Raw genomic sequence first — 27,558 nt, 5'->3', positions numbered from 1 at the left:
TATACATATATATATATATATACATACATATATACATATATATATACATATATACATATATACATACATATATATATACATATATACATATACATATATATATATATATATATATATATATATATACATACATACATATACATATATACATATATATATATATATATATATATATATATATATATATATATATATATATATATATACATACATATATATATATCCATCCATTTTCTACCGCTTATTCCCTTTTGGGGTCGCGGGGGGCGCTGGCGCCTATCTCAGATACAATCGGGTGGAAGGCGGGGTACACCCTGGACATATATATACATATATATGGACATATGTATATATATATCTATATATATATATCTATATATATATATATATATATATATATATATATATATATATATATATATATATATATATATATATATATATTGATTGGATTATCCAGAATATAGTGCTCGATAGCGTGATAGAGCGCAATATGTAGGTGTGGGAAAAATCACAAGACTACTTCATCTCTACAGAACTGTTTCATTAGGGGTTCCCTCAATCATCAGGAGATTTTTTTTTTTTTTTTTTGATTGAGGGAACCCCTCATGAAACAGTTCTGTAGAGATGAAGTAGTCTTGTGATTTTTCCCAAACTTACATATACATATACATATACATATATATATATATATATATATATGTATATATATATATATATATATGTATATATATATATATATATATATATATATGTATATATATATATATATATATATATATATATATATATATATATATAGGTCAGGCATCTATTTGGGGTGGTGTGGTTGGGCGAGGTGGGGGCGGAGGGGGGGAAGCAGCTGCGGCGGCGATGACAAAGAAGAACGCGGAGTTGGAATATAATTACAACACTGTATGTACATATTTATATACATATTTTTATAATATTTACATATTTATATAATATGTAACTACAAGCTCCATTCACAGACAGAGTCCCATTGCTTTTATGAGCGGTCGAGCGAGTCAAAAGCTGAAAAAAAAAATATATATATATATATATATATATATATATATATATATATATTCATTTATTTTTTTTATTTTTTATTTGTGGCGGCTGTAATTCTTTCGTGGCGGGCCGCCACAAATAGATGAATGTGTGGATAACCCTGTATATATATACAGTGCAGGCCAAAAGTTTAGACACACCTTCTCATTCAATGCGTTTCCTTTATTTTCATGACTATCTATATTGTAGATTGTCACTGAAGGCATCAACATTATGAATGAACACATGTGAAAACAAGGTGAAATAACTAAAAACATGTTTTATATTGTAGTTTCTTCAAAATAGCCAACCTTTGCTCTGATTACTGCTTTGCACGCTCTTGGCATTCTCTCGATGTGCTTCATGCCAAGAGTGAACTTCTGAAGACTTGGTCAATTGAAAAGTAGCTGGCCTGCTGAAAAAGTGTGGGCACCTGTGTTTTAGATGAATTTGGCAGGCATGTCTAAATGTCTTCCTGTTTAAAACTTTACTGTTGTGGTACTTTTCTGGGGTGAGAATGCCCACCCAGCAGGTTTGATTGAAAAAAAATTAGGGTTAATTTATGTGATTAATCACAGGGGAAAACAATTATATTGACAGTACAGCACAGCCTTGAGATTATGAGATTAATAGAGCCATCCATCCATTTTCTACTGCTTATTCCTTTCGGGGTCGCGGGGGTTGCTGGAGCCTCTCAGCTACAATCGGGCGAAAGGCGGGGTACACACTGGATAAGTCGCCACCTCATCACAGGTTAATAGAGCCTTTTATTTAAGCATTAAGCATCAAGCATTTACAAACACAGACTGATGCGAAGTGGAAAAGTGGTCTGACGAGTCCACATTTCAAATTGTTTTTGGAAATATTCGACATCGTGTCATCCGGAACAAAGGGAAAGCGAACCATCCGGACTGTTATCGACGCAAAGTTCAAAAGCCAGCATCTGTGATGGTATGGGGGTGTATTAGTGCCCAAGGCATTGGTAACTTACACATCTGTGAAGGCACCATTAATGCTGAAAGGTACATACAGGTTTTGGAACAACATATGTAAATGGTTTGTACTCGTATAGTGCTTTTCTACCCCTTTTTAAGGAGCCCAAAGCGCTTTGACAGTATTTCCACATTTGCCCATTCACACGCACATTCACACACTGATGGCGGGAGCTGCCATGCAAGGCGCTCACCAGGACCCATCAGGAGCAAGGGTGAAGTGTCTTGCCCAAGGACACAACGGACGTGACTCGGATGGTAGAAGGTGGGGATTGAACCAATAACCCTCAGATTGCTGGCACAACCACTCTACCAACTTCGCCACGCCGTCCCCATATGCCGTCTTTTTCACGGACGGCCCTGCTTATTTCAGCAAGACAATGCCAAGCCACATTCAGCACGTGTTACAACAGCGTGACTTTGTAAAAAAAAGAGTGCGGGTACTTTCCTGGCCCGCCTGCAGTCCAGACATGTCTCCCATCATCCATGTATCCATTTTTGGTATAAACTCAACTCGTCGTGTTTGGAGGAAGAAGAATACTGAGTTGCATCCCAAGAACACCACACCTACTGTGAAGCATGGGGGTTGAAACATCATGCTTTGGGGCTGTTTTTCTGCTAAGGGAACAGGACGATTGATCCGTGGTTAAGGAAAGAATGAATGGGGCCATGTATCGTGAGATTTTGAGGCAAAACCTCCTTCCATCAGTGAGAGTTTTGAATGGTTGACAAAATACTTATTTTCAACCATAATTTACAAATAAATTATTTAAAATTCCTACAACGTGAATTCCTGGAATTCTTTTTCACATTCTGTCTCTCACAGTTGAAGTGTACCTATGATGAAAATGACAGACTTCTTTCATCAGTTTAAGTGGGAGAACTTGCACAATCGGTGGCTGACTAAATACTTTTTGCCCCACTGTATGAATGAAGTAGACCCCCTCGGTTTGGTCAATTGAAAAGTAGCTCGCCTGCAGAAAAAGTGTGGGCACCCCTGCTGTATAGAGTAGGCTAACCCACATTGGTCCTGTGGATGTGAACACAAGTTTTAATTAGTGTAGTGACTAAAAATAAAATAGCGACTGAAACAGACAAAGTCATGTGTAAACAATGTCAATAATTAGATGAACCATCTGTGGGTGTGAAGTGAACACTACTAAGGTCGTAAATACTGCATAAGTAGGCGTTATAACCCATGTGTTTCCTGTGGATGTGAACACAAGTTGTAATTACTGTAGTGACTAAAAGTGACTGAAACAGACATAGTGATGTGCAAAAAGTGTAAATAACTAGATGAACCATCTGTAGCTGTGAAGTGAACACTAATAAGTTTGTGAATACTGTATAGAGTAGGCTAACCCACATGGTTCCTGTGGATGTGAACACAAGTTTTAATTACTGTAGTGACTAAATAAAATAGCGACTGAAACAGACAAAGTCATGTGTAAACAATTTCAATAATTAGATGAACTATCTGTGTCTGTGAAGTGAACACTAATAAGGTCGTGAATACTGTATAGAGTAGGCTAACCCACATTGGTCCTGTGGATGTGAACACAAGTTGTAATTACTTTAGTAACTAAATAACACAGTGACTGAAACAGACAAACGGATGTGCAAATAATGTAAATAACTAGATGATCCATCTGTGGCTGTGAAGAGAACACTAGTAAGGTTGTAAAATGTGTATAAAGTAGGCTAACCCACATTGGTCCTGGGGATGTGAACACAAGTTGAAATTACTGTATTGTCTGAACAACAGTTACTGAAACAGACAAAGTGATGTGCAAAAAATGTAAATAACTAGATGAAGCATATGTGGCTGTGAAGTTAACACTAATAACTTTGTGAATACTGTATAGAGTAGGCTAACCCACATTGGTCCTGTGGATGTGAACACAAGTTTTAATTAGTGTAGTGACTAAAAAAAAATAGCGACTGAAACAGACAAAGTAATGTGTAAAAAATGTCAATAATTAGATGAACCATCTGTGGGTGTGAAGTGAACACTACTAAGGTCGTAAATACTGCATAAGTAGGCTAACCCATGTGTTTCCTGTGGATGTGAACACAAGTTGTAATTACTGTAGTGACTAAAAGTGACTGAAACAGACATAGTGATGTGCAAAAAATGTAAATAACTAGATGAACCATCTGTAGCTGTGAAGTGAACACTAATAAGTTTGTGAATACTGTATAGAGTAGGCTAACCCACATGGTTCCTGTGGATGTGAACACAAGTTTTAAATACTGTAGTGACTAAATAAAATAGCGACTGAAACAGACAAAGTCATGTGTAAACAATTTCAACAATTAGATGAACCATTTGTGGCTGTGAAGTGAACACTAATAAGGTCGTGAATACTGTATAGAGAAGGCTAACCCACATTGGTCCTGTGGATGTGAACACAAGTTGTAATTACTTTAGTAACTAAATAACACAGTGACTGAAACAGACAAACGGATGTGCAAATAATGTAAATAACTAGATGATCTATATGTGGCTGTGAAGAGAACACTAGTAAGGTTGTAAAATATGTATAAATTAGGCTAACCCACATTGGTCCTGTGGATGTGAACACAAGTTGAAATTACTGTAGTGTCTGAACAACAGTGACTGAAACAGACAAAGTGATGTGCAAATAATGTAAATAACTACATGAACCATCCATGGTTGTGAAGTGAACACTAATAAGGTTGTGAATACTGTAAAGAGTAAGCTAAACCACGTGGTTTCTGCGGATTTGAACACAAGTTTTATTTACTGTAGTGACTAAAAAAAAATGACTGAAACAGACAAAGTCATGCGTAAACAATGTCAATAATTAGATGAACCATCTGTTGCTGTGAAGTGAACACAGTAAGGTTGTAAATACTGTATAGAGAGGGCTAACCTACATGGTTCCTGTGGATGTGAACACAAATGGTAATTACTGTAGCGACAAAATAAAATAGTGACTGAAACAGACAAAGTCATGTGTAAATAATGTCAATAATTACATGAACCATATTTGTCTGTGAAGTGAACACGAATAAGGTCGTGAATACTGTATAGAGTAGGCTAACCCACATTGGTCCTGTGGATGTGAACACAAGTTGAAATTACTGTTGTGAGTAAATAACTGTGAGTAAAACGGACAAGGTGATGTGCAAATTATGTAAACAACTAGATGAACCATATGTGGCTGTGAAGTGAACACTAATAAGGTTGTAAATACTGTATAGAGTAGGCTAACCCACATGGTTCCTGTGGATGTGAACACAAGTTGTAATTACTTTAGTACCTAAATAACATAGTGACTGAAACAGACAAAATGATGTGCAAATATTGCAAACAACTAGATGAACCATATGTGGCTGTGACGTGAACACTAATAAGGTTGTAAATACTATATAGAATAGGCTAACCCACATGGTTCCTGTGGATGTGAACACAGGTTGTAATTACTTTAGTGTCTAAATAACATAGTGACTGAAACAGACAAAGTGATGTGCAAATTTAAATAACGAGATGAACCATCTGTGGCTGTGAAGTAATCACAAATAGAGTTGTGAATACTGTATAGAGAAGGCTAAACCACGTGGTTTCTGCGGATGTGAACACAAGTTTTAATTAGTGTAGTGACTAAAAAAAAATAGTGACTGAAACAGACAAAGTCATGTGTAAACAATGTTAATATTTAGATGAACCATCTGTTGCTGTGAAGTGAACACTATATAGTAAGGTTGTAAATACTGTATAGAGAGGGCTAACCTACATGGTTCCTGTGGATGTGAACACAAATGGTAATTACTGTAATGACTAAATAAAATAGTGACTGAAACAGACAAAGTCATGTGTAAATAATGTCAATAATTAGATGAACCATATGTGTCTGTGAAATGAACACTAATAAGGTTGTGAATACTGTATAGAGTAGGCTAACCCACATTGGTCTTGTGGATGTGAATACAAGTTGAAATTACTGTAGTGACTAAACAAAATAGTGACTGAAACAGACAAAGTCATGTGTAAATAATGTCAATAATTAGATGAACCATCTGTTGCTGTGAAGAGAACACTAGTAAGGTTGTAAAATATATATAAAGTAGGCTAACCCACATTGGTCCTGTGGATGTGAACACAAGTTGATCTTACTGTAGTGTCTAAATAACAGTGACTGAAACAGACAAAGTGATGTGCAAATAATGTAAACAACTAGATGAAGCATATATGGCTGTGAAGTGAACACTAATAAGGTTGTAAATACTGTATAGAGTAGGCTAACCCACATGGTTCCTGTGGATGTGAACACAAGTTGTAAATACTCTAGTGACTAAATAACATAGTGACTGAAACAGACAAAGTGATGTGCAAATAATGTAAACAACTAGATGAACCAAATGTGGCTGTGAAGTGAACACTAATAAGGTTGTAAATACTGTATAGACTAGGGTAACCCACATGGTTCCTGTGGATGTGAACACAATTTGTAATCACGGTAGTGACTAATGAATATATTGACTGAAACAGACATTGTGATTCATTTGGACGAATGGGGCATGTATTTATGTCAACTCTGTTGATCATTGTTAAATTCTTTAAACACTAAAGGGGGTTTCAATTTGATGGTAATTGATGCTTTCTTTATCACCACCAGATATTTTTATACGTTTGGACTAGTGGTTGGATTGAATATTTTTTTAAATCTTTTGCAGGTGACAGATATGATGCTGCAGGATAAGAAGTACCCAGATTGGGGGAAAGCTGCCAGACGGTTCTGGAAAAAAGGCAATCATAGGATTGTCCTCTTCTGGTAAGTTAAAAATTGAGACAAGTGTGATGCATTGCAAATAATAAACATGTTTAATTAATACCCCCACAATTGAGTCAAATTTGTACAGAGAATTTTACTGATGGTTTGTATTTAGATTCTGCAAGTGTAGCTGATGTTAGTGAGTGTGTGTTGCAAGTGTGTAGTGTATCACCCGGCTACAAGGAGTCAATAGCCGTGTTAATTATCCTTCACTCAGTGTCAGCCCCTTTTAATTAGAAGAACAAGAGGGGGGAATCGATGAACATGGCAAGGTCACAAGGCAAATCCTAGTCTTGTCACTTTTTTTGTTGTTTTTTTCCCCCCCTTTGTCATGACCTTTAAAGAGCTGCTACACAAACGCTGCAAAGCATGTCTATAACGGTATGGCCCACATAGATAGTAAGTCCACAGTGCTCGTGATTGTTCGATTTTCAGACGTGGGTGTCTTTCAGGAGGTTCATGTTTGGGTCAAAGGACATACAGAGTAAAGGCACGCTGGAGGGTAACATGTCTTCAGTTCTTTTTTTTGACTTACACTAGGGGTTCACAACCCAAAATGTTGAAAGAGCCATATTGGACCAAAAATACAAAAAATTAAAAGCCTTATATAAGTGTTATAATGAAGGCAACAAATGACGTAAGTGTCTATATTAGCCTACTTTCAAAGGCTGACGCAAATCTTTGTTGACAGAAATGTTGCATTTTAATTTTTAATTCTACACATTTTTGCAACGTTGGAAATAGGGGTGTAACGGTACGTGTATTCGTATTGAACCGTTTCGGCACGGGGTTATCGGTTCGGAGGTGTCCCGAACGAGTTTCCACACGGACAAATTAAGTAGCGTACCGCACAACACAAGGCATGCTAAAAGCGACAGGGTTACGATAGACTGTCCATACCTCCTATTTTCACCGGTTATGTCCTCTTTTGCGGGGCTGTCCGGGTGGAGTTTCTCAAATGCCTCAAATGTCCGGCATTTTAAGTTAGGGTTGCGTGTATGTTCGGGGTTGAGAAGGGGTTAAAAACAAAACAAATTGTGCAAGCAGCAACATTTGTGAGGAAGGGGCAGAGACAGAGAGAGCGAGAGAGTTATGATAAACGCGCATGCGTCGCCAGACTCTGATTTTTATCCATAGATTTATCAAATTTTATTTTTTATTATCTATAGCAGGGGTTTCAAAAGTGTGCTCCGGTGGCCATTTGCGGCCCACAGCTAATGTTTTAAAGGACCATGGCACATTCTAAAAATACTATTAGAATGAATAAAAATATAAAAAAAATTAAGTAAAAAAGCTTAAAGGTGAAATGTAATTTAGAAAAAGTTGCAATGTTGACTAATAAAACAAAGCTGTTTTTTTCCCTTTCAAACTGTCATTGCTCAAAACATAATATTAAATCAAAATCAATGTTATTATGAATTATTGACCTAAAAAGGTTTGCAATACTTCACATCAAATATTCCACAAAGAAAAATATTTTTGGTGGAAGATTTTGCAAATGTGGTAAATAAATAACCAAAAAATGCATATTTTGTTGTTTTCTTACTGTACCAAAAATGAACCGAACCGTGACCTCTAAACCGAGGTACGTACTGAACCGAAATTTTTGTGTACCGTTACACCCCCAGTTGGAAAACATTAGTAAAATGGATGCTTTTCACAGGAAGAGAGAACTTCTGGAAATTACTGGCTCAGAATGGCCAAAGGTGTAAATGTGTCTGCCCAAGTTTAAGGAAAGGCTGTCTTCTTCTAATGGATTTATTACAGTCTTTGCAACTTGGTAACACTTTGCTGTGGTCAGGAACAACATGGCGCACAAACAACTATCCGAAATGCAGCCAATATTACATACATAAGCTGTGTCATGAGACATGCAAATATAGATCAAATACACAAAGGACATAAGTAAATTAAATTAAATGAGCTCAAACATACCTACAAAAGAGGCATAAAGATGCAATATGTACATACAGCTAGCCTAAGTAGCATGTTAGCATCGATTCGCTTGCAGTCATGGATTGACCAATTATGCCGGACAAGCACTCCAGAAAATCAATAAAATCAACAAAGTTCACCTTTCGTGCATTCGCGCACAGCATAAAACGTTTGGTGGACAAAATGAGAAAATGGATGGAGACAAAAAAGGAGTGGCATAAAAAACGTCTTTTCTTAGCAGCGACGGAGAAAGTTGTACATGTAAACAAACTATGGTGAGTTAAAGGATCGCTGAAATTAGTAGTGCTTGTCTGATATAAATAGTGGGATTTCTAACAATTAAGGTTTGTGTCATGTTTGTACTCTGACAGAAACCGTATTAAAACAACATTTTTATATATTTTTTCATCTTTTTCCATTTCCACACATCTTTGAAAAAGCTCCAGGGAGCCATTAGGGCGGCGCTAAAATAGCCGCGGTTTGTTGACCCCTGTCTTAAACAAAGGACAAGGTCTGCAACTGACGATTATTTCAATAGTCGATGAATCAATGATTATCTTAACAATTAGTTGATCAGATATTAAAGTGTAAAAAAATGTAATGGCTCTAATTTTTCCATCAACTTCTAAATGCAGTTTGAGTTCATTCAGGCATGTGCTTACTAACAAAAAAGATGACAAATTTTTTCATAAATACTTATCTATACTGTAACAGTGCTGCTCATTCAGCTGTTAGGAAAAATTAAATGACTAATAAAATGTTGTCAATTTAAAAGAAAGGAAAGGCTAAGCGCTAAAAAATCAATTAACCTTGTTTATGTATTAAAAAAGATAAAAGCCGCAATGAAAACAAACAAAAAAAAAACACAAAATCTAACTTCCTCAAAAAGAAAGACAATTTGTGATGTTTTATAAGCTGCACACTGATATATTGATTATTGATTAACTCTTGGCAGTTTTAGCAATCTAATAGACTCAATGTGTTGTATTGTATTTGATTATTTTTTTTAAAGGTTGTCTTTTTAATACATGATTAATCTTATGTTACATCTGCGTTGGTGCCTGTGTGTGTGTGTGTGTGTGTGTGTGTGTGTGTGTGTGTGTGTGTGTGCGTGTGTGTGCGCGCGTGTGTGTGCCGTTAGGGACATTATTCAGAATTACCTTTTACATACACTACTGAAATGCTCTCACATAAACAACTGAAATGTTTTTCTCTCACACACACCACTGAAACACTCTTATACACACTACTGAAACACTCTTATACACACCACTGATATGCTCTCACATAAACAACTGAAATGTTTTTCTCTCACACACAATACTGAAACACTCTTATACACACACTACTGAAATGCTCTTACATACACTACTGAAATGCTTTCACATACACTACTGAAATGTTTTTCTCTCACACACACCACTGAAACACTCTTATACACACTACTGAAATGCTCTTACATACGCTACTGAAATGCTCTCACATACACTACTGAAATGCTCTTACAAAAACAACTAAAATGCTCTCACATAATTAACTAAAATGTTTTACTCTCACGCACACACACACCTCTTGCGTGTGAGAGACAACAATTTTAGTAGTATGTGTGCAAAGATTTCAGTTATATGTGTAAGAGCATCTTACTAGTGTGTGTGAAAGCATCTTACCAGTGTATGTGAGAGGATTTCACTAGAGTGTATGAACGACACTGCATTCCCGTTCCGGTCACCTATAATGCCCGCCCCTTTTCAGTTTTTTTTTTAAAGCCGAGTTGTTTGTGGAAAAAATGTCTGCCGAACTACCAACAAGTAGCTTCACAGAGGCACAGTCTGCAGCATTATCGAGCGCATCTTCTACCACATGGACATCGGGGCAAGAGGAGGAAAAGGTAATTACACATTATTTATTTCTAAATGATTGTTGAATCCCACGGAATGTAAGGCAACATAGCATTGTAGCCATTATGCAGTTAGCCTTGTGTGCCTCCACTACAAACAAGTTAGCAACTAATGTTTCTGCGGCTCCTAGGAGTCTGACATCTATTGCAAACTTACAGTTTGTCTCGGAGGAAACAAAAAAAGTACACTGTCAAATCAGCTAATAATGTTTGCAGAGTTGTTGCTATGATAACATGTCGAAATGTGAGTCACGTCCTGGTACGTCGGTAGCTGATCGACTAGTAATAATAATAGAATACATTTATTTAGCGCTTTTCTTTGGACTAGATAAGGGGTCCCCAAACTACGGCCCGCAGACCGGTTACGGCCCACCAACGTCCAACATCCGGCCCACTGAAATAATTATTGTTTTATATGATTATCTTAAATCTGTCTTTTCTAATACATTTTTTTATGTCCCCTAGCCGATCGAGCAAATCATATTGTCTAAAAATGAATTTTCCCGTATGACTTATATTTTCTTAGCTGTTTTCATGTGATCTGATTGTTACATTCTTATTTCAGAGTCACCACGCAGCTGCATGACCATTTCAACAAGGACGGAATACACAACCTCTGGATTCATGGAACTTCTCTGCACACAAATATATTGTTGGGAATATTCAATAAATTTCACATAAATAAATTTAACAACTTTTTTTTTTGCTTAAAAAAGTTTCCTTGTGACTTATTATTCATATACTTTTCAATGTTTCTTGTAGTCAGACAGTAGACATTGTTTGTCTCAAATTATAGTTCAAGTCAATGTGTTAATATTTACACCTAGCCCCTAACATAATAATCATAAGACAAAAAATTGTGTAGCACAAACGTTTGGGACAAGTTTAGGGAGATTTTGACAGTGTGTGTGGGGGGCTGGATGACATCACTAGTCAGAACATGTATTTTAAAATAACTTAAAAACCTCAATGGTAGAAACAAGTATTTACAGCACAAACATTGCAGTGTTATTTTGATATTTGCAATAATAAAGTGGGCAACTTCATAAAGGTCTGTGTAACAGGTTCTTTTTTATTTATTTTTTACAAAATGTTTAAACAAAACCTTAATTCGCAGAATACACTGCACTAGTGAAGAAAACATTTTAACAAACCATATAATTCCCATGTTGTTCACTGAATAAAGTGCAGAATTTAAGTGAAAATGTCTTCCACAATTGCCATCATTATCAAGTGGGTTCACTTGTTGAAAAATGTTCATTATCGTCTCACTAATGTTTAAATCTATGTTTGGAATTACAATATTATTTGTCTGGAGTTCAGGTAGTTGACATTCTTGATCAATGCCAAAGTAGTTGTCAGCATCAAAATGCTCCTTATAGCTGGATGCATTCCTGCATTATTAATGACACCTGAATGCCACATCTGAAGTGGTGTCTGCCTCCTTCTGTTGGGATGCAGAGAAGTTGTTGGGAAGCCAACTTCCATGAATCCAGAGGTTGTGTATTCCGTCCTTGTTGAAATGGTCATGCGTGGTGACTCTGAAATAAGAATGTAACAATCAGATCACATGAAAACAGCTAAGAAAATATAAGTCATACGGGAAAATGCATTTTTAGACAATATAATTTGCTCGATCGGCTAGGGGACATCAAAAAATGGATTAGAAAAGACAGATTTAAAATAATACAAAAAATAATAATTTCAGCGGGCCGGATGTTGGACGTTGGCGGGCCGTAGTTTAGGGACCCCTTATCTAGTCCACAGAAAAGCGCTAAATAAATGTAATCTATTATTATTACTATTCTATCAGCTACTGATATACCACGATAGATGCGAGACTCTTAGGAGCCACAGAAACATTTGTTGCTAACTTGTTTGTAGTGGAGGCACACAAGGCTAACTGCATAATGGCTACAATGCCATGTTGCCTTACATTCCGTGGGATTCAACAATCATTTAGAAATAAATAATGTCTAATTACCTTTTCCTCCTCTTGCCCCGATGTCCATGTGGTAGAAGATGCGCTCGATAATGCTGCGGACTGTGCCTCTGTGAAGCTACTTGTTAGTAGTTCGGCAGACATTTTTTCCACATACAACTCGGCTTTGAAAAAAACAACAAAAAAACTGAAAAGGGGTGGGCATTATAGATGACCGGAACCGGAATGCAGTGTCACTCATACACTCTAGTGAAATCCTCTCACATACACAGGTAATATTCTTTCACACACACTAGTAAGATGCTCTTATACATATAACTGAAATCCTTGCACACATACTACTAAAATTGTTGTCTCTCACACGCAAGTGGTGTGTGTGTGAGAGTAAAACATTTTAGTTGTTTATGTGAGAGCATTTAGTTGTTTATGTGAGAGCATTTTACTTGTTTATGTGAGAGCATTTTAGTTGTTTATGTGAGAGCATTTTAGTTGTTTATGTGAGAGCATTTTACTTGTTTATGTGAGAGCATTTTACATGTTTATGTGAGAGCATTTTACTTGTTTGTGTGAGAGCATTTCAGTAGTGTATGTAAGAGCATTTCAGTAGTGTATGTGAGAGCATTTCAGTAGTGTATGTGAGAGCATTTCAGTAGTGTATGTAAGAGCATTTCAGTCGTGTGTATAAGAGTGTTTCAGTATTGTGTGTGAGGGAAAAACATTTCAGTTGTTTATGTGAGAGCATTTTAGTAGTGTGTATAAGAGTGTTTCAGTAGTGTGTATAAGAGTGTTTCAGTGGTGTGTGTGAGAGAAAAACATTTCAGTTGTTTATGTGAGAGCATTTCAGTAGTGTATGTAAGAGGTAATTCTGAATAATGTCCCTAACGGCCCCTCATATGTGTGTGTGTGTGTGTGTGTGTGTGTGTGTGTGTGTGTGTGTGTGTGTGTGTGCGTGCATGTGTGTGTGTGTGTATGTGTGTGTGTGTACATGTGTGCGTGTGTGCGTGTGTGCGTGTGTGTGCATGTGTTTGTGTGTGTGTGTGTGTGGTTGGCATTTGTTAAAGTGTATTTTACAGCATTGCAAATCAACCTTGCTTATAAAGATACTTGAACTGATATAGACTAGGGCTGGGCTATATGGCCTTTTTTAAATATCTCGATATTTTTTAGGCCATATCGCGATACATGATATATATCTCGATATTTTGCCTTAGCCTTGGATGAACACTTGATGCATATAATCACAGCAGTATGATGATTCTATGTGTCTACATTAAAACATTCTTCTTCATACAGCATTAATATATGCTCATTTTAAACTTTCATGCAGAGAGGGAAATCACCACTAAGTCAATTGACCAAAAGTGTATTTTTCAAACGGTTATTAAGCAGCGGCACAAACATTCATGTCATTTCAAAACAGAAAGTGAGATTTTTAGAGACATTTTAAAACAATCTATTGGTGCACTTTTGTGCATGATGTCACTAAGATGGCGGCGCCCGAACGGGCTGCAACATTGCGGAGCTGCTGCTAAAGATGGAACATTTGGCAGAAATACCGGACAATTCCACAAACTTTATGGCTGGCTCACATCGTGGTCACTCCGTGATCACGTACGACCGCCAGACACTTCTGGATGTGGACACATCGGGCCGTTTTGGACCGATAGACACTTGCGTGCTAGACTTGCTAACTAGCATGGGAATACATCGGCGGCTACATCCAGCGGCCTGTGAAGCAGGGGAGTCTAGTAGCAGCGGGGGCCGTCTACGGAGCAGACGCCAGCGGTGTGATCGGAAACGCGGATGCCGAGCGGGGCTAAAAACAAAGCAGAAGGCTAATCCCCACAGAACACCACTTTCCTCCATCCCGAAGACGGATTTAGATGGAAAATGCGAGACTACTGGTCTGGGTAAGGAGTCTGTTAAATTAGAACAAGTTTTTTCTGCTTTGAGTGTTTCAGAGTTGGACATGTGTTTTACTGAGGTGGCTAACTATGATGCGTGCAGTTTATCAAAGCAACAAACAAACAATCGGAAAATCCCCGTTACTGAGGTGGCTAACCATGATGCGTGCAGTTTATCAAAGCAACAATCAAACAATCGGAAAATTCCTGTCGTATCAATTCCTAGATATGGTCGTAACTATACTAAATGCACCGGGCATAATAAACACAACATTATTAATATTGCTACCACGGATAATTTGATCAAAAACTCCCTAAAACAGCCCACTACCTATAATATAGGTTTTTTAAACATAAGATCATTGTCTCCTAAAACGTTGTTAGTTAATGATATTATCAGAGACAACAATCTTAACGTCATCGGTCTCAGCGAAACCTGGCTTAAACCAAACGACTTTTTTGCGCTAAATGAGGCATGTCCTCCTAACTTTACACATGCGCATATTGCCCGTCCGCTCAAAAGGGGTGGGGGGGGTTGCACTAATATACAACGAAAACTTTAACCTTAGTCCTAACATAAATAATAAATATAAATCGTTTGAGGTGCTTACTATGAGGTCTGTCACACCGCTGCCTCTACACCTGGCTGTTATCTACCGCCCCCCAGGGCCCTATTCGGACTTTATTAATGAATTCTCAGAGTTCGTTGCTGATCTAGTGACACACGCCGATAATATAATCATAATGGGGGACTTTAATATCCATATGAATACCCCATCGGACCCACCATGCGTAGCGCTCCAGACTGTAATTGATAGCTGTGGTCTCACACAAATAATAAATGAACCCACGCATCGCAACGGTAATACGATAGACCTAGTGCTTGTCAGGGGCATCACCGTTTCCAAAGTTACGATACTCCCGTATACTAAAGTATTGTCTGATCATTACCTTATAAAATTCGAGGTTCAGACGAATGTTCGTCAAACTAATAATAATAATAACTGCTATAGCAGCCGCAACATTAATACAGCCACAACGACAACTCTTGCTGACCTACTGCCCTCGGTAATGGCACCATTCCCAAAGTATGTGGGCTCTATTGATAACCTCACTAACAACTTTAACGACGCCCTGCGCGAAACCATTGATAACATAGCACCGCTAAAGTTAAAAAAGGCTCCAAAAAAGCGCACCCTGTGGTTTACAGAAGAAACTAGAGCTCAGAAATTATTATGTAGAAAGCTGGAACGCAAATGGCGCACGACTAAACTTGAGGTGCACCATCAAGCATGGAGTGATGGTTTAATAACTTATAAACACATGCTTACCTTAGCTAAAGCTAAATATTACTCAAATCTCATCCACCGTAATAAAAACGATCCTAAATTTTTGTTTAGTACGGTAGCATCGCTAACCCAACAAGGGACTCCTTCCAGTAGCTCAACCCACTCAGCTGATGACTTTATGCAATTCTTTAGTAAGAAAATTGAAGTCATTAGAAAGGAGATTAAAGACAATGCGTCCCAGCTACAACGGGGTTCTATTAACACTGACACGATTGTATATACGGCGGATACTGCCCTCCAAAATAGTTTCTCTCGTTTTGAGGAAATAACATTAGAGGAATTGTTACAACGTGTAAATAGAATAAAACAGACAACATGTTTACTTGACCCTCTTCCTGGGAAACTGATCAAGGAGCTCTTTGTATTATTAGGTCCATCAGTGCTAAATATTATAAACTTATCACTATCCTCGGGCACTGTTCCCCTAGCATTCAAAAAAGCGGTTATTCATCCTCTCCTTAAAAGACCTAACCTCGATCCTGACCTCATGGTAAATTACCGACCGGTGTCTCACCTTCCCTTTATTTCAAAAATCCTTGAAAAAATTGTTGCGGAGCAGTTAAATGAACACTTAGCGTCTAACAAGCTATGTGAAACCTTTCAATCCGGTTTCAGGGCAAATCACTCCACGGAGACAGCCCTCGCAAAAATGACTAATGATCTATTGCTAACGATGGATTCTGATGCGTCATCTATGTTGCTGCTCCTCGATCTTAGCGCTGCTTTCGATACCGTCGATCATAATATTTTATTAGAACGTATCAAAACACGAACTGGTATGTCAGACTTAGCCCTGTCTTGGTTTAACTCTTATCTTACTGATAGGATGCAGTGTGTCTCCCATAACAATGTGACCTCGGACTACGTTAAGGTAACGTGTGGAGTTCCCCAGGGTTCGGTCCTTGGCCCTGCACTCTTCAGCATCTACATGCTGCCGCTAGGTGACATCATACGCAAATACGGTATTAGCTTTCACTGTTATGCTGATGACACCCAACTCTATATGCCCCTAAAGCTGACCAACACGCCGGATTGTAGTCAGCTGGAGGCGTGTCTTAATGAAATTAAACAATGGATGTCCGCTAACTTTTTGCAACTCAACGCCAAAAAAACGGAAATGCTGATTATCGGTCCTGCTAGACACCGAACTATTTAATAATACAACTCTAACATTTGACAACCAAACAATTAAACAAGGCGACACGGTAAAGAATCTGGGTATTATCTTCGACCCAACTCTCTCCTTTGAGGCACACATTAAAAGCGTTACTAAAACGGCCTTCTTTCATCTCCGTAATATCGCTAAAATTCGCTCCATTCTGTCCACTAAAGACGCTGAGATCATTATCCATGCGTTTGTTACGTCTCGCCTCGACTCCATGCGTTTGTTACGTCTCGCCTCGACTACTGTAACGTATTATTTTCGGGTCTCCCCATGTCTAGCATTAAAAGATTACAGTTGGTACAAAATGCGGCTGCTAGACTTTTGACAAGAACAAGAAAGTTTGATCACATTACGCCTGTACTGGCTCACCTGCACTGGCTTCCTGTGCACTTAAGATGTGACTTTAAGGTTTTACTACTTACGTATAAAATACTACACGGTCTAGCTCCATCCTATCTTGCCGATTGTATTGTACCATATGTCCCGGCAAGAAATCTGCGTTTAAAGGACTCCGGCTTGTTAGTGATTCCCAAAGCCCAAAAAAAGTCTGCGGGCTATAGAGCGTTTTCCGTTCGGGCTCCAGTACTCTGGAATGCCCTCCCGGTAACAGTTCGAGATGCTACCTCAGTAGAAGCATTTAAGTCTCACCTTAAAACTCATTTGTATACTCTAGCCTTTAAATAGACTCCCTTTTTAGACCAGTTGATCTGCCGTTTCTTTTCTTTTTCTTCTATGTCCCACTCTCCCGTGTGGAGGGGGTCCGGTCCGATCCGGTGGCCATGTACTGCTCGCCTGTGTATCGGCTGGGGACATCTCTGCGCTGCTGGTCCGCCTACGCTTGGGATGGTTTCCTGCTGGCTCCGCTGTGAACGGGACTCTCGCTGCTGTGTCTTGGATCCTCTTTGGACTGGACTCTCGCGACTGTGTTGGATCCATTGTGGATTGAACTTTCACAGTATCATGTTAGATCCGCTCGACATCCATTGCTTTCCTCCTCTCTAAGGTTCTCATAGTCATCATTGTCACCGACGTCCTACTGGGTGTGAGTTTTCCTTGCCCTTATGTGGGCCTACCGAGGATGTCGTGGTGGTTTGTGCAGCCCTTTGAGACACTAGTGATTTAGGGCTATATAAGCAAACATTGATTGATATCAAAACAACACTAAATACAAGTGCACTTTTTGTACAGAACGCCACTACAATAGTTTAAAACAAATACAGTGCACTTTTGTGCATGATGTCACACAAGATATTTCAATAACTGTCAAATAAAAATGTGCTGCATAATAGGAAATCAAATAGTGTATGTCCTTTGCTATGTGGTAGGTTCCTGCAGATGTTACCTCCTTCTGTTGTTGACTATTTCTTTCATACGGTGTTGATCTGGAAATGTTTGCCTCGGCATTTTGATGGTGTGGGCGTGTGGCACCGAACCGAGATGTTGACTTGCGGAGTAAACACTCTTCATTCTCTAGCAGATGACTTTTCAAATGATGCTACATATTTACAGTAAGACTACTTTTTGTAGCAACGCTTTTGCCCCACACTTGACAAATGATGGTTGTCTGTTCGACATTCCCGCTTGAAATCAAACCACTGGCAGATGATGGACCCCTTGCTGTATTTCTTGGGAATTAATTCTTCCTTCATTTGTTACCAGATTCGCACCTTCTTTCTCTCGTATTACCACTAGCATCACAGCTAACGTTACCCATGCCGCTACCTCTCTGCTCCGCGAGGGCGTATACGTATGTGACGTATGTAAGAAGGTGCGCTTGTTTGTCTGTGAGGAGAGACAAGAGAGCGGGAAGAGCCTGTAGTGTAATGCCAGTAGCTAAAAGCAACTGTGTGAGAACGTATACTCGGATATCACAATATAGTCATTGTCTATATCGCACAGAGACAAACCCGCGATATATCGACTATATCGATATATCACCCAGCCCTAATATAGACAAAGTTTAGCTGGTTGACTTTGACTAAAATGATAGTTTAAGTAATGTTTCACACAACTATGTCTCACTCTTGTTAGCTTGCTAACAAGGTAGAAGCTAACACTCTTACCGAGGTCGAGACCGTGTCCTCCCTCCAGATGTCCCACATCATGTCTCCGATTTAAAAACTGGCATATCACTGATGTACTGCCATAAAAACGAGGTCCACTTTGCAAACAGAGCTAAGAATTCATGTTTTTAAACAAGAATAAGATGAAATATCCTCAAACTTTACATGTTAGCACTGGCAATGTTGATGGCAAGTGACTCAATCTGGCCCGGAAAAGCACGAGTGATGACGTCACGACTATTTGTCAAAATAATTTGTCAACCATGTAGACTAATTGTTGCAGCCCTAGTGAGCAGGATGTTGGGAAACCTAAACTAAAATATGTTGAGGGATGAGACAAATTGTTGTGTTAATACAGCCGTACAGGTCACACTGAGGGTGGCCATATAAAAAACTTTTACACTGTTACAAATATGCGCCACACCAAACAAGAATGACAAACACATTTCGGGAGAACATCCGCACCGTAACACAACATAAACACAACAGAACAAATACCCGGAACCCCTTATTGTCACAGTTATTGGATGTCGAACCCCAGGATGCAGAGAAGGAGGCAGGCATTGAATGGGAAAACATGGTTTTAATTTAAAATACTAGAACTAGAACAAACAAAAAGCTCGCACATGAGCGGAATAACGAACTAAGGGTCTTTAGCATAGAAGCTAGCAAGAAACAAAAAAGGACCTAGCATGGAAACTAGCGGGTAGCAAACAGGAAAAACTGGAAATGGCTAATGCTAACAGAAATAGCTTACCGCTACGACGACCAAGACAAAATGTATCACGACAGGGAGTAGCTGTAACAAAACAACACAACAAGAGCGACATGTGGCAATGACAATACAAATGACAATACAATGATCCAGCAACTGACACAAGACAAAGCAGGTACAAATAGGAGCGGGCTGATTGGCAACAGGTGTGGCCAGGTGCCAATCAGCCGCAGCTGAGGAGGAACACAGCATTCAGGGAACAAGACAGGAAGCTGACCAAATAAGAGCACTAGACAGGAACTAAGGACAGGAAATACTAAACACAGAGGAAAAAGACAAATGCAGAGGAAAAAACTAAAACATAGACAAACTGTCAGGGGAAAGCCTGACACTTATAGCACTAACTCTTCCGGGACGTTACAATATACACACCTGCTACCAAACCCCCGTCTCCTGGATCCGGAGGTCTCAAGGTTGGCAGGTTGGCAGGTTTGCAATTGTCACGGCTATCATCATTGCGGTATTAGCTGCATTTCCATTGCCGTTTTTTGCAAAATAAAAGCGCTATTTCTGAAATTTCGATAGAGTAAGTTTGTAGGTGTTTCTATTAAAGGGTGTTTTGCTTAACGAGCCATGATCCTCGTGAAATCTCATTCCCCGAGAGCCAACTTCGAGGAAGATATTGCAGCCACTGCTCCGTGATGTCAATAGAAGACGAGCACCCTCTCGCTCAAAAGGCGATTCCAAGTTGACCCGTTTGCCCTCGTCATCCTGCATCGGCGCCCCACCGCCTTGGTGTTTATGTGACCTCTATTTTTTTTGCAAAGGCATGATGAAAACACCTTTTGCCCATTTAAATATCGAAACGTCTCAAAAACCACCTCAGGAGAGCGCAAATATGCTTTAGCGATAGTTTTTCGAAATATGGGTGTTTCCATTACCAGTTTTGTATTGTGATATTTAGGTTTTGCTCATTTCTAGGGGCTATGGAAACGCGGCTATGTGGAATGTGCTCCAAAAATATATAGTCTTGGCCAAAAATATTGGCACCCCTGCATTTTTAGCAGATAATGCACCACTTTTTTTCCACGTTTATTTATTTTGTTTGCATTGGAATAACCCAAAACAAAACCCCAAAAAAGCCAAATCTGATATTTTACACAGAACTCCAAAAATGGACTGGACAAAACTATTGGCACCTTTTTAAAATTTTAAGAAACAATGTTATTCTACGCATGTGGTGCTCCTTTAATGTGTAATTTAACACACATGTAGCAAGTAACAAGTGCTGGCAATATAGAAATTCCACTTGCAGCCAGTTAAAATGGGAAAAAAAAGGACTCAACTAGGGCTGGGCGATATGGCCTTTTTTTTTTAATATCGAGATATTTTTGGGCCGTATTGCGATACCCGATATATCCAGATATTTTGCCTTAGCCTTGAATGAACACTTGATGCATATAATCACAGCAGTATGATGATTCTATGTGTCTACATTAAAACATTATTCTTCATACTGCATTAATATATACTCATTTTAAACTTTCATGCAGAGAGGGAAATCAGAACTAAAAAAAATCTGTTTTTTTCATACGGTGTTGATCTGGAAATGTTTGCCTTGGCATTTTGATGGTTTGGCCGTGCGGCACCGAATGGACATGTTGACATGCGGAGTAAGCACTCTTCATTCTCTAGCAGGGGACTTTTCAAATGATGTTATGTATTAGCAGTAAAGCTACTTTTGGTAGCAACACTTTTGCCCCACACTTGACAAATTAAAGTTGTCTGTTCGACATATTCCCACTTGAAGCCAACCACCGCCAGACGATGGACCCTGTCGTGGAAATTTCTTAAAGACGATCCTTTAGTGACAAATAGCTTTAAAATGATTAACAAACAAATAATAACAAGCTTTGCAAAGCGAGACCAAACCAGAACGACACCTCCGTTCGCTCCAGCTTGTTCTCACTCTTTTAGAATATGTAATGACAATTATACATTCTCAGAAGTCCCACCCTCCATGGTCATTTACATACAGTACACCAGTGGAATGAATACCCAAGTCTTGTGAAGAAGGAGAGAGTGTCGTTTGCCCAGAAGGGGGAGGGGTTACTCAGGAAAGGGGACCAATTTAGCCCAGAGGGGGGTCAAGAATAGATGACACATATGCCCATGTCAACTAAAGTCCACATGTCACATCAAAGACACAGGAGACAGAGCTTGATCAGATAAGAGATCTATTGCTAAGTGTCACATTCCTGAGCCCAATAAACAACTTTTGGTACCCAGTTCAAAGAACATCATCTATTTAAACGAATATATGTAAATTTGCTATCACAACTCCCTGCTATTTTTCTTGGGAATTCCTTCATTCGCACTTCTTTCTCTCGTATTACCACTCACACGGCTCTGCTAGCATCACAGCTAACGTTACCCATGCTGCTACCTCTCTGCTCTGCGAGGGCGTGAGAAGGAGAGACAAAAAAGAGCAAGGAGAGCCTGTAGTGTAATGCCCGCAGCTAAACGCAACTGCGTGAGAACGTATACTCGAATATCACGATTATAGTCATTTTCCATATCGCACAGAGACAAACCCGTGATATATCGTATACAGTGGGGCAAAAAAGTATTTAGTCAGCCACGCCACCGATTGTGCAAGTTCTCCCACTTAAAATGATGACAGAGGTGTGTAATTTTCATCATAGGTACACTTCAACTGTGAGAGACAGAATGTGAAAAAAAATCCAGGAATTCACATTGTAGGAATTTTAAAGAATTTATAGGTAAATTATGGTGGAAAATAAGTATTTGGTCAACCATTCAAAGCTCTCACTGATGGAAGGAGGTTTTGGCTCAAAATCTCACGATACATGGCCCCATTCATTCTTTCCTTAACACGGATCAATCGTCCTGTCCCCTTAGGGACGGCGTGAAGCAGGGGGAGGGTGGCCGCGTGCAACCCGAGGGTCCCTGGTTCAATCCCCACCTAGTACCAACCTCGTCCCCTCCGCTGTGTCCTTGAGCAAGACACTTCACCCTTGCTCCTGATGGGTGCTGGTTAGCACCTTGCATGGCAGCTCCCTCCATCAGTGTGTGAATGTGTGTGTGAATGGGTAAATGTGGAAGTAGTGTGAAAGCGCTTTGAGTACCTTGAAGGTAGAAAAGCGCTATATAAGTACAACCCATTTATTTAGCAGAAAAACAGCCCCAAAGCATGATGTTTACACCCCCGTTGTCAGGCTTTCCCCTGACAGTTTGTCTATGTTTTAGTTTTTTCCTCTGCATTTGTCTGTTTCCTCAGTGTTTAGTATTTCCTGTCCTTAGTTCCTGTCTAGTGCTCTTATTTTGTCAGCTTCCTGTCTTGTTCCCTGAGTGCTGTGTTCCTCTTCAGCTGTGGCTGATTGGCACCTGGCCACACCTGTTGCCAATCAGCCCGCTCCTATTTGTCCCTGTTTTCTGTTTTTTCAGTTGCTGGATCATTGTATTGTCATTTGTATTGTCATTGCCACATGTCGCTCTTGTCGTGTTGTTTTGTTACAGCTACTACCTGTTGTGCTACATTTTGTCCTGGTCGTTGTGGCGGTAAGGTGTTTCTGTTAGCATTAGCCATTTCCAGTTTTTCCTGTTTGCTACCCGCTAGTTTCCACGCTAGGTCCTTTTTTGTTTCTTTCTAGCTTCTATGCTAAAGACCCATCCATCCATCCATTTTCTACCGCTTATTCCCTTTTGGGGTCGCGGGGGGCGGCGGCGCCTATCTCAGCTACAATCGGGCGGAAGGCGGGGTACAACCTGGACAAGTCGCCACCTCATCGCAGGGCCAACACAGATAGACAGACAACATTCACACTCACATTCACACACTAGTGCCAATTTAGTGTTGCCAATCAACCCTTAGTTTGTTATTCCGCCCATGTGTGCGCTTTTTGTTTTTACCCTTTTGGGGTTTTTTTTGTCTTAGTATTTAATTAAATCATGTTTACTTACCAAATGCCTGCCTCCTTCTCTGCATCTTGGGGTTTGACACCAAATAACTGTGACACTCATGCTTCACAGTAGGTTTGGTGTTCTTGGGATGCAACTCAGTTTTCTTCTTCCTCCAAACACGACGAGTTGAGTTTATACCAAAATGGATACATGGATGATAGAGCAGAGAATTGGGAGAATGTCATGTGGTCAGATGAAACCAAAAGAGAACTTTTTGGTATAAACTCAACTTGTCGTGTTTGGAGGAAGAAGAATACTGAGTTGCATCCCAAGAACACCAAACCTACTGTGAAGCATGGGGGTGGAAACATCATGCGTAGGGGCTGTTTTTCTGCTAAGGGGACAGTACAATTGATCCGTGTTAAGGAAAGAATGAATGGGGCCATGTATCGTGAGATTTTGAGCCAAAACCTCCTTCCATCAGTGAGCGCTTTGAATGGTTGACCAAATACTTATTTTCCACCATAATTTACAAATAAATTCTTAAAAATTTCTATAATGTGAATTCCTGGATTTTTCACATTCCGTCTCTCACAGTTGAAGTGTACCTATGATGAAAATTCCAGACCTCTGTCATCATTTTACATTGGAGAACTTGCACAATTGGTGGCTGACTAAATAATTTTTTGCCCCACTCTGTCGCCCAGCCCTAGTTTGTAATAAATCTCCTTTGGACTTTGGGATACATGAAGTGTTTCAAAGTTGGCTTTTGCTCTCATTCACTCTGATCTCTTCCTCCCTCTGTGGTCTACACCGCGGTGCAGGACCGTGCTCTTCTCGCTGACGTCACTCGTGGTTCTGTTCATCCTCACCAATTGGATCAACTGGGACAGACTGAACCGAGGCTTTCTGCCCACCGATGAGCTCTCCAGAGCCTTCCTGGCCTCCTTCATCTTGGTCTTCGACCTCCTCATTGTCATGCAGGTATGAGCGCTCTCTAGTGGCCAATTAAAAACAAGAAGCTCGCCAGGATGACTCCAGGCTTCTCACTCCATCTTAATGCCAATTCGCGTCCGATCATCCCCACTCCCCAATTTATCAATGAGGCAGCGAGAAGTGGTGTTTGATCATTCACAACTGCAGAGGACACACACACATGCATATTGCATACACACTTCCCATGTAAGCACACACACACACACACAGTTGACTCCTTATTCTTCTGTTCTCCCTCAGAAAATCCTCCGCCATGAACCCTTAGCTGCGCGTTCCCTTGTGGGCCGCCTTCATTTCCTTTAATGATGACTCACAAGATTTTTCCTCACTTCCACACAAACTACTGCTTCCCATAGGAAAGTGTACATCAATAAAGCTATGGCTCATGAATATGCAAATGTGTTTGTCTGGGTAAAAACAACAACTTTGAAAAGTTCTTTCCACCAAATGTAAAGGCGAGGGGTTCTACAAACCCTGTTTCCATATGAGTTGGGAAATTGTGTTAGATGTAAATATAAACGGAATACAATGATTTGCAAATCCTTTTTAACCCATATTCAGTTGAATGCACTACAAAGACATACTAGATGTTCAAACTCATAAACTTTTTTTTGCAAATAATAATTAACTTAGAATTTCATGGATGCAACACGTGCCAAAGTAGTTGGGAAAGGGCATGTTCACCACTGTGTTACATCACGTTTTCTTTTAACAACACTCAATTAGCGTTTGGGAACTGAGAAAACTAATTTTTGAAGCTTTGAAAGTGGAATTCTTTCCCATTCTTGTTTTATGTAGAGCTTCGGTCGTTCAACAGTACAGGGTCTCCGCTGTCATATTTTACGCTTCATAATGGGAGACAGGTCTGGAATGCAGGCGGGCCAGGAAAGTACCCGCACTGATTGATTGATTGAAACTTTTATTAGTAGATTGCACAGTACAGTACATATTCCGTAAAATTGACCACTAAATGGTATCACCCGAATAAAATTTTCAACTCGTTTAAGTCAGGGTCCACGTAAATCAATTGACGTTGTTGTAACACGTGCTGAATGTGGCTTGGCATTGTCTTGCTGAAATAAGCAGGGGCGTCCATGAAAAAGACGGCACTTAGGTGGCAGCATATGTTGTTCCAAAACCTGTATGTACTTTTGAGAATTAATGGTGCCTTCACAGATGTGTAAGTTACCCATGCCTTGGGCACTAATGCACCCCCATACCATCACAGATGCTGGCTTTTGAACTTTCCGTCGATAACAGTGGATGGTTGGCTTCTCCTTTGGTCCGGATGACACGATGTTGAATATTTCCAAAAAGAATTTGAAATGTGGACTTGTCAGACCACAGAACACTTTTCCACTTCGCGTCAGTCCATCTTAGATTATCTTGGGCCCAGAGAAGCCGGTGGGGTTTCTGGATGTTGCTGATAAATTGCTCTCGCTTTGCATAGTAGAGCTTTTAACTTGCACTTACAGATGTAGCAACAAACTGTATTTAGTGACAGTGGTTTTCTGAAGTGTTCCTGAGCCCATGTGGTGATATCCTTTAGAGATTGATGTCGTTTTTTGATACAGTGCCGTTTGAGGGATCAAAGGTCACGGTCATTCAATGTTGGTTTCCGGCCATGCCGCTTACGTGGAGTGTTTTCTCCAGATTCTCTGAACCTTTTCATGATATTATGCACCGTAGATGTTGAAATCCCTAAAGTTCTTGCAATTGCACTTTGAGAAAGGTTGTTCTTAAACTGTTTGACTATTTGCTCACGCAGTTGTGGACAAAAGGGTACCTCGCCCCATTCTTTCTTGTGAAAGACTGAGCATTTTTTGGGAAGCTGTTTTTCTACCCAATCATGGCACCCACCCGTTCCCAATTAGCCTGCACACCTGTGGGATGTTCCAAATAAGGGTTTTGATGAGCATTCCTCAACTTTATCAGTACTTACTGCCACCTTTCCCTACTTCTTTGTCACGTGTTGCTGGTATCAAATTCTAAAGTTAATGATTATTTGCAAAAAAAAAAAAATTGTCTATCAGTTTGAACATCCATTGCTTTCATCCTCTCTAAGGTTCTCATAGTCATTATTGTCACCGACGTCCCACTGGGTGTGAGTTTTCCTTGCCCTTATGTGGGCCTAGCGAGGATGTGGTAGTGGTTTGTGTTGTGGTTTGTGCAGCCCTTTGAGACACTAGTGATTTAGGGCTATATAATTAAACATTGATTGATTGATTGATTGATTGATTGATTGATTGATTGAACATCAAATATGTTGTGTTTGTAGCATATTCAACTGAATATGGGTAGAAAATTATTTGCAAATCATTGTATTCCGTTTATATTTACATCTAACACAATTTCCCAACTCATATGGAAACAGGGTTTGTATTTCCTATTTTACAATACTGGTACTAGGGTTGTACGGCGGTCACTCGAACGAGTATGACGATCCTCCTGGTAGGGGTGTATCCCTTTATGGAGGATGCCTGTGCGTGACTTAGTTTAATGTGGGGAGACTGGTGCACAGAATCGGGTCAAGGTCCAGTGGCATGGAGTCCAAGATGACTGGGGACACTTTTCTGCTGCAGCCTTTTCCGCCATCGCAGCCGTTGTGGTAGTTTTTAAATCTACCGTCTTCCGCCTGCACCGCCACTGTGGTCTTCACCGTATCCCTGGCTAGGGGGCAGTCAGGTACTAGGCCAGGGGTGTCAAACATAAGGCCCGTGGGCCAGATCAGGCCCGCGAACAGGTTTTATCCGGCCCGCGGGATGAGTTCGCTAAGTATAAAAATTAGCCCACATTTTTTAATGAAATAAACTGCTGTTCTAAA

The 27,558-nt window shown here is 39.7% G+C and overlaps 1 protein-coding gene across 2 annotated transcripts in view; it reads left to right on the top strand.

The window, feature by feature from the left end:
* tmem117 (transmembrane protein 117) overlaps positions 1-27,558 on the top strand; it is a 200,630-nt gene that overhangs the window by 128,608 nt on the left and 44,464 nt on the right. For both annotated transcript variants that reach the window (XM_061916756.1, XM_061916757.1), the window contains 2 exons: positions 6,747-6,844; positions 24,563-24,722. In XM_061916756.1, coding sequence (XP_061772740.1) covers positions 6,747-6,844; positions 24,563-24,722 — 258 coding nt within the window. The remainder of the gene's footprint in view (positions 1-6,746; positions 6,845-24,562; positions 24,723-27,558) is intronic.

Source organism: Nerophis ophidion, linkage group LG12 (assembly GCF_033978795.1).
Source record: "Nerophis ophidion isolate RoL-2023_Sa linkage group LG12, RoL_Noph_v1.0, whole genome shotgun sequence".
NCBI classification, from domain to species: Eukaryota; Metazoa; Chordata; class Actinopteri; order Syngnathiformes; family Syngnathidae; genus Nerophis; species Nerophis ophidion.
The sequence above is the reverse complement of the archived record's forward strand: the minus strand, read 5'-3'. Positions and strand labels throughout refer to the sequence as shown.